Source organism: Idiotropiscis lumnitzeri, chromosome 3 (genome assembly GCF_059441095.1).
Source record: "Idiotropiscis lumnitzeri isolate Australia: NSW breed Sydney's pygmy pipehorse chromosome 3, RoL_Ilum_1.0, whole genome shotgun sequence".
Taxonomy (NCBI): domain Eukaryota; kingdom Metazoa; phylum Chordata; class Actinopteri; order Syngnathiformes; family Syngnathidae; genus Idiotropiscis; species Idiotropiscis lumnitzeri.
In genome coordinates this window covers 24036762-24044857 of record NC_142393.1, presented here as the reverse complement: position 1 = coordinate 24044857, position 8096 = coordinate 24036762, and the positions used below count along the sequence as shown (strand labels likewise).

The 8096-nt window shown below is 45.0% G+C and overlaps 1 protein-coding gene across 1 annotated transcript; it reads right to left on the bottom strand.

Annotated features, from left to right (window-relative positions):
• Positions 1 to 1613: 1613 nt before the first annotated feature.
• Positions 1614 to 8096, bottom strand: zbtb39 (zinc finger and BTB domain containing 39). The gene is made up of 4 exons (XM_088291794.1): positions 7981 to 8096; positions 6096 to 7196; positions 4526 to 4864; positions 1614 to 3387 (listed from the first exon to the last, which is right to left on the bottom strand). The coding sequence occupies exons 2-4, from the start codon at positions 7170 to 7172 to the stop codon at positions 2434 to 2436; spliced, it is 2370 nt and encodes a 789-aa protein (XP_088147920.1). The 5' UTR covers positions 7173 to 7196; positions 7981 to 8096; the 3' UTR covers positions 1614 to 2433.

Genomic DNA, 8096 nt, shown 5'->3' with positions numbered 1-8096 from the left:
ATGAGGTTTAACTTGATAAATTTCACATTTTAACGTGCTAGATTTCAATGTTAATGCGGTAAATTTCACATTTTAACGTGATCGATTATACATCAAAATGTGATAAACTTGACATTTAAACAGTTTAAGTTTAATGTTTTAACATGATCGGCCACATTTTAACTTGATAAATATCACATTTAATATGGTCAATTTCAAGTTGTAAGGTAATACATTTATTAAAAATATATTTTTTTAAATCATACAGGGAATGAAGGATATATCATAACATATCACTTTATTTCTCCTGTGGCTGTTTTCTGTCACACATTCAGCCTCCAAGTAGGGCGAAGCCCAACTGCAATTTATTTTCTTCTTATATAAGCCATAAATTAGTCAATTTTGTAAACACTTCTAAAATGTAAAACCAAAACCCAGCCACAATTGTGGGGGTACCAGAGCTGCATTCTTCACTATTTTGACAAAACACCTTTGTTTTTGTTTTAATCAAGTTTTCTGCTCTTTTTTTTTTTTTGGGACACTTCTGAATGTGGAATTTGCCCGACTTGACAGTTTGAACGCTAGTGAGAGGAAGAGCTGGTGTTAGTACAATAGCAGGAAGAGGACGACAGGATTTTACGGGGAGCAAGGGTCGCTGAAATGTGCTAAGTCATCACCGGCCTGCTGATGATGAGGACGGACGTGTATTTTTTATTTTATTTTTTTGTGTCACACAACATTCAGAGCCATCAGCAATCATACGACGACACAAATTCCTTGGTGCATTTGTTCTATTCTTTTCAATAAAAAGGGATTTACAAACGGAGCACTGCATTGTATAAAGATGTACAAAGTCATAAATAACGATCACAGTATTATAAATATGAGGTAAGACTAATTAGAAAGTGAATGTGAAACATTCAGAAAGTTTTCATTCTTCAGGTAGCCTATTTCTTAGGTAGAATGTGCACACAAAATAGAACTTAATCATATCATTTGTGGTCCGTTGACTAAGCAAATGGAGCGCAACGTTTCTAGAAAGGGAAGGTACACAAAAGTAGAGACATCACAGTTTCTCCAGAAAGTGCGCACCACTTACTTCCTCAACCATCCAACTTGTTCTTGGGAATGATGCTAAGAGCGCAAATTAGTATTTTGTGCGCACAATTTAGTTACATCATGGTCACAAATTATGACAGCCTATCGTGAAAACAATTTGGCGGACAGAAATAAGTAGTTTAGATACAAGGTGCGCACCAAATACTCATTTGTGTCTATAAAGTGGCTGTGGCTCAATTCTGGACAATTTGGTAAGAAAATGGAAACACGTCTTCTCTACTAATTGGAAAGCACATCTAGGGGACGGGGCCAAAGGTACACAATGGACAAGGAATTTGATTTGGGACTAGGGAAGAGCGACAGACATTCAGAACTTTTCTACACAAGGAATCATGATTACACAGGTGCATTTAAAGGGGAAGTCAAGGCCAAACATTCTCGTCACAATCATTTTCAGTCGACAAGTGGCAAAATGGCCGCCCGTGAGATGGATAAAAATGGGTAGATTTTGCTGCTTAATTCATGTTGCACAAACACAATATTAATCAGAAAGACATGTTCAGACAAGTGAAAATCTTTGACTTGGCCATTCCGGTAACTAGACTCCAAAACTATTACATTCAGGTAGCTAAGAAGGCAAATTTCTGGAGGTGAGCTCCATTTGCTTGACCACACATCCAAGGGAAAAATATGGGAAAAATATTAAAACCCCAGTTTTTATTTTACATGGAGGTAATGGCAAATTTGGAGACATAACTTTTTTTATTTTTTCTGAAATTTTGTATATGTCCGTATCACCATTAAAAAAATCCCTTTCTAGTGATGGGGAACAATTATTCATCCATTACTATATAATAATTTTGAGTGGACGTTTAATAAACGTTTTAGTGTCCATCTCTACTGCTCCTGGAGGGTTTGAACATGTACTGTCAGTCCAAGATAAAAAGTCCTAGAAAAGGAGTCAATAAAACGGCTGGAGTCCATTCACTTACTGCCTACTCCCTAACCCAGACATGTCCCAGAAACCTTTTCCATTGAGAATGGTAAAATGGAAGGAAATCTCTTTGTAGTGATCAGTGAGCAGGGCCATTAGTGGCCACATTTTATGTGCACAACGGAGTATTTTGTAGTCACAAGATTTTGTGCCCACGTTATACCTATGTCATGGCCACAAAAAAAGTATTTTGAGTATGCTACACACATTGTTTTTTGTGGCCGTAAAATTGCATTTTGTACCTAATTGAGCATCCACGTTTTATGTGCCCATTAGTTGTGCATATACAGTGGCCACAATTGAGAAATTTGTGTGCACATGATACCTAATATTTGGTCCGAAATGCAACTTCTTGACCCCCTCCAATATGTGGCGTGTGGAGCTCCGTTTGGGGGAGTCGCTCAGGTGTCCAAAGAAGGCAGTGCTTCTTTCGAGTGGTCGTTGTACATGAAGGTATGCTCAATGTTGAAGTCGGGTGGCAGTCTGTCCTTGTGCAGCTTCACGTGCGCCGCCATCATCTTGAGCGTTGAGCAGTAGAGCCCGCAGACGGTGCAGCGGTACATGAGTGCGCCGGCGTGTGTCTTGAGGTGGCAGATCATGGTGGAGCGGCCTCGGAAGAAGCGCAGGCACACCTTGCACTGATACGGCTTCTCCCCCGTGTGGATGCGGAGGTGATATGTGAACTCCCCAGAGTGTGCGAAGCGCTTCCCGCAGTAGCGACAGCGGTACCATTTCCCACGCACGCCCACCGCAGTGGGGGCCCCGTCCTGTCCCGCGCTCCCATTGGTCAGCACCCCAGAAGATAATCCATGCATGGAAGAGAAATACTTATCATGACAGCCAAGGCTCGTTCCGCTCCCTGGACCTAAACTCGTGCCGCTCATCTTTCCGAGACCTCCGAGCTCCCGCGGAGAGGAGGAAGATGGCTGGTACTCCGGAAGCAGATCGGCCTTACGCTTGCCTGACGAGCCGGGACCCCCTGCTCCTTCAACACCGGACCCCACTGACTCAGACGTGTGCTGGCTGAGGTGGCACAGGAAGGCAGACGAGGTGGGCAACATCTGCGGGCAGAGGAAGCAGTTGAGCTCCTCCGTTCCGGAAAGGTTTTCTCCCCCGACCGTGACCACTCGGATGTCTTCGCACTCCTTGGCGTCCTCAGCATGCGCGGCCACGTGTGCATCCAGCTGGGGGCGCTCCACAAAGCAGCGGGCGCAACGCGGGCAGGTGAAGACAGGCAGCGAAAGGTGGGCTAGGGTGTGCCACAACAGGGAGCACAGGGAGTGCTGGGGGAGGTGACAAACGCCGCAGCTCAGGCTTTGGGCACAAACGTGGCTCAGGATGTGCTCTCTCACCGTCTGGCAGCAAAAAAAAAAAAAATCTTGTCACGATTATCTTGAGGCAAAATTGAGAGACTTGCTGATGTGTACGAAGGTTGTATTAGACTAGTTGAATTGTAAGCCATTTCTTAAAGGTACAGCAATTTTGTAAGATGTTTGTAATCATTTGAACAAGGATTGCATAATATGCTGATACTAAAAAAGTAGCCTGGTACCTCGCCTCAAAAAATATGATGCCACATGTTTTTAAGTACTGGTTAAAGTGTTTAATAATTTTTAATGTGGGGTTTTCAAAAATTTTACAAAAGGCCAAAATGTAATTTCTTTAATTTATGACGACATTCCTAGTAAGTATCATAATACTATTCAGAATGAAAAAAAATTTGCACCGTCAAAGTTAAAGCATTAACTCTGGAGATTAATCTAAAGAGAAAAAATGTGATTAATTAACGACTGCCAGAGCGTTTTGTTGTTCGGAATCCTAACCCGTACCCCGTTTGGGTTTTGAAGGGTGGATCCACTGGTGACAAGATCACTTATCCCCACATTGGGTTACCCAGGGGTCTTCAATGACGTTGTTGGGATATATTGTCCAATTCCGCATTCACGAAGGAACATTTTATGCTGTTAGGCACCACATTGGGCAGTCATTCGGGACTCAGAACAGTAGTTACATATAGTCGCTGTCCTGTGAAAAACAAGTAGGTCCATTTTTTCCCCCCAGAGAATTACAGCGTTACAGATGTCCCATTAACACTAAAATTTGAAAAAAAAATTAAAAATACAAATTGGACATGCATGTTTTTCACAGGACAGCGATGATATATAACTTACGACTTAATGCACGGCTCTAATAGAAGCAAAGAGCCCATGCTGAAATACATATTGAGGGATGGGCAAATGGTGGCGCACCAACCACACCCAGAGTGGCCTCTTGAGTAACTAAAAAAATAAATAAACGAAAACAAATTGGATTGGGGATTCTAGTGTTGTTTAGTTTTTTTCCCTTTTTTGTCCATCTGGTTAGGAAGTATGTGGTCCTTTGTGGCTATCCAGTAGCACTGATAAAAAAAATTGTGGCCACCTACAGCATTGAAGTTGTGGATTCCCGATACAGGCCATTCTAAACATTTTATGACAATTATGGGTGACAAACCTCAAAGTCCTTGCTGAGGCCTTTGGCGCACACGGCACACCGCAGCTCGCAGCCTTGGCGGGGCTGAGCTAAGGAGCGAGCGGACCTGCCGTGTCGCTGGTGACGTAACAGCTTCTTTTGACTGCAGAAGTCCTGGTGGCACATGTCGCAGGAGAATAGCTGCACACCCACATGGACGAGCGAGTGGGAGACCCCGGCGGTACGGTCCGAGAACGAGGCGCCGCAAAGACCACACTGGCCCAGCTCGCTCATGTGGCTCTCAGCATGTCTTCGCAGGGCAGCGGCATCTGCAGGCAGAGGAGCTGCGCAGGCTTGACACGCCAGCATGTCTCCCGGAACCTGCATCAGAATCAGAATGCCCTTGGTCATATGAAAACTCCTGACTAGGGCTTGATGACACATATTACGGGAGTAAGGTTCCAGATCGTCCCCGCAACAGAAATCCATGATGTAGCAATCAACTGTTGTATTATTTAAATGTATTCCAAAGGTTTCTCCGTATACTGTACAGTAATAACAAAATACTGTTGCTGCAGATGAGGTGCAGGTACTATTTTTGTCCACTTGGGGTCATCATGCTCACGGTCTAAACCAGGCGTGGGCAAACTACGGCCCGGGGGTCACATGCAGCCCATTAAACGTTTTAATCCAGCCCGCCAAACTTGAAAAAAAAAAAATGAATAAACCTTGTCTAACTGCAATATCTGTGACGGTTAATGTGTGGGTGACATTGAAAGGTGGCAGTGGCCTTTTGAGTGACTTTAATGTGCCCAAATGAGAATGTAGAGTTGGCGGCTGTTAACTAGCTAAACGTGAGCGAATCTGTTTACTATATGCGGTTACCAATCCTTGTCAATCTGTGTCAATCCTTGACTATGGTGGTAGGATTCCAATTTGGGATTCCTATTTTTGTGTAGATTTCAAAACTCAATACTCGGTGGTGCAAAACAGTGCAAACATTATTCATGAGATTATAATTATTAAATATACGTTTCACATGGAACCTCTTTGTCCTTTTGACATCAGCCGTGTCTGCTAAATTGCTAATTTAGCTGCCGTCTTATTTTACGTGCAGGTACGTATTGCTTGAAATACAATATTTCTGTTCATAGCTACTGACAACTCGGCCCTTGCACGGTTCGAGCGAGACTTTTGTTTAAAGTTGACTGTACACCTAAGCACTTAGTTTGGGTTTTTCCTACTCTGTACTACACTTAGCTCAGTGACACTTCGTTCGCCTCCTCTTTTAAAATGCTACTTGTTAAGTGGAGTGCTTGATAGGTCACCACAGAGGGGATGATCCGCATCACGCAGCTCCTAACTGCTACTGCATATAGTACAAATAAAGTCTGTACTGCTGTGGCGCAAGATAGCTAGGCGCCGAGCATTTGAGCAGAGACGAAAGAAATGACTCCCGGGAGTCCGGGCAATAGTATGGCGCGGGTGAGTGTGATCTGCTCGTGAGTGTGGGGCACAAGAGCGCTTTAAATACCGCAGCTTTCACGATCTTTTAATCGCGTTGTCTGAGATCGCAATTTCGATCCCAAAATGAACAATCGTTCAGCCCTACCTGGACACTTGATTTGCTTCCATGGCCGTTTTCCACACAGACAATGTCATCTTCATCCTCGCCGTCCTCCTCCTCCTCCTCCTCAACCCCCTCCTCCATTAAATTATCATCATCACTCAGTTCAATGATGTCGCCTGCTAGCTGCCCCCACTGCTCCTCCTCCGTCTGTCCGATTGGGCTGCTGCATCGCAGGGCCCGCTGTTCCTTGTTTCCCTGCGAATCCATCAACTCTTCTGCACCGCACACGAGACCACTCGAGGGCAAGGAGGTCCCCATTCCAAGCCGAGCAAGAGAATCAGGGAAGGGGCAGGAAGCTGGTGGCTCAGAGTCGCTCGTCTTCTCAGAAACTGCTGGATCAACTTTAACAACCTCCTCTACAGTGTGCTCTTTCTTGGTTAGGAGCTCAGGACTAGCGGGTGGCACCTCGCTGCTTAAAAGGCAGCGTCCAGGTCTTTCTTCAACCACTTGCCCATAGCCGATCAAAGACTGGATGTCTTCTATCTTCAATTCAGTGGACACAGTCCCAGCCCCAGACTGACGATCCAACGTAACCGTGCCTGCTTGTACATGAGGTGACGGGGCGGCGGCGGGGGTCGGGGCGGCGGACGACGACAGAGATGAGCAGGACGCAGCAGAGGAACAGATGGAGGAGCCGGCCGGAAGTTCACCTGGGCTGCTGGCCTTGGCATGAGCCGACACAGATCCTTGCAGGTCCGGGAACGTAGCGTGACAAGCTCTCGCCAGCTCGCTTACGCCCAGCCTCTCGGCCAGCTCATAAAGAACCCCAACATCTATGAGATCCGTCAAGATCTCACCGGTGTACATGAAGCTCAACACCTTCTCAAAGTTGGCCGGGGAAATAAACTCCAGTGAGACGGCGTCGTTAGGTACGGACGGAGCCTGACTGAACAAGTTGTGAAAGTATGTGGCGGCGCAGGCTAGCACGGCACGGTGCGCAGCAAATGTGCGCTTTCCCACTTGCAGGAACACGTCACAGTAGCGGCTTGACTGGCGGCAGCGGTTGAGCTCGGCAAGGAGGCTGCCGGCATGGCAGGGACCCCGGAGACGGATCCTCATCCCTGCTATTGAATTACAGGCCACCTGAAGGAGCACAAATGGGGCAGAAAAACAGATTACTTCCACAAACCATTCCTGATTTACAGTAGTGGATATGTACCGGACCCATCAGCTAACAGTTAAAAACCATGATACAACAAAACAATATCAAATTTCTTTCTTTATGATAGTTGAAACTCTCCCACATGCTTTAACCCAGGAGTTCTGAAACTGCGCACAGTCATCTGTAATTTCGCAGTAAATGATATTGCTTCATTAAAGAAAGTGCATGCCCATTTAATAAATAAATAAATAAATAAATAAAAAGAAGAATGTCTACTCTATTCTTTGTGGTGGTTTGGTGCTTGTACTGTCAGAGAGCATAACTTGTGGGTCTTGAAAGCTAAGTCAAAACTCTTTATAACGGTAAGCATTGAATAGTGAACAATCAAACTCTTTATAACGATTAGCAGTGAATAGTGAACAATCAGAATAAATGCACTGAGAGTTTTGGGGGTTGGGTGCTGAAACGGAACAATAGCATTTCAATTCATCCCAATGGGGGGATTTTTTATTTATTCATTAAGGGTATGCGCTCAATACAATGACGACAGTGTACAAGTCCCGCCAGTTGCTCTCGTAGTCGTGCAGCTTCGCAAAGTCAACTAATTCACGTGTTGGGATGCCACATACGAGACAGCAATTCAAATGTGCAAGCAAAAAACGCCGAGAGGTTACACATTATTACGTCACTTTCAACGGGTGTGACTTCAATCGTTATATGTTAGTTAAGCAAGCAAACATCAGTTTGTGTCTTGCAAAAGCTTACCCAGTTTATTAGTCATTGTGTCGCATGTGCGCTCCTCAATTCTGTTTACAAGACGCTCAAGGGTGCTGTGACGCCATCAACCTTTTCCAATCAAGTATTCTCGACACGGGTCGCAT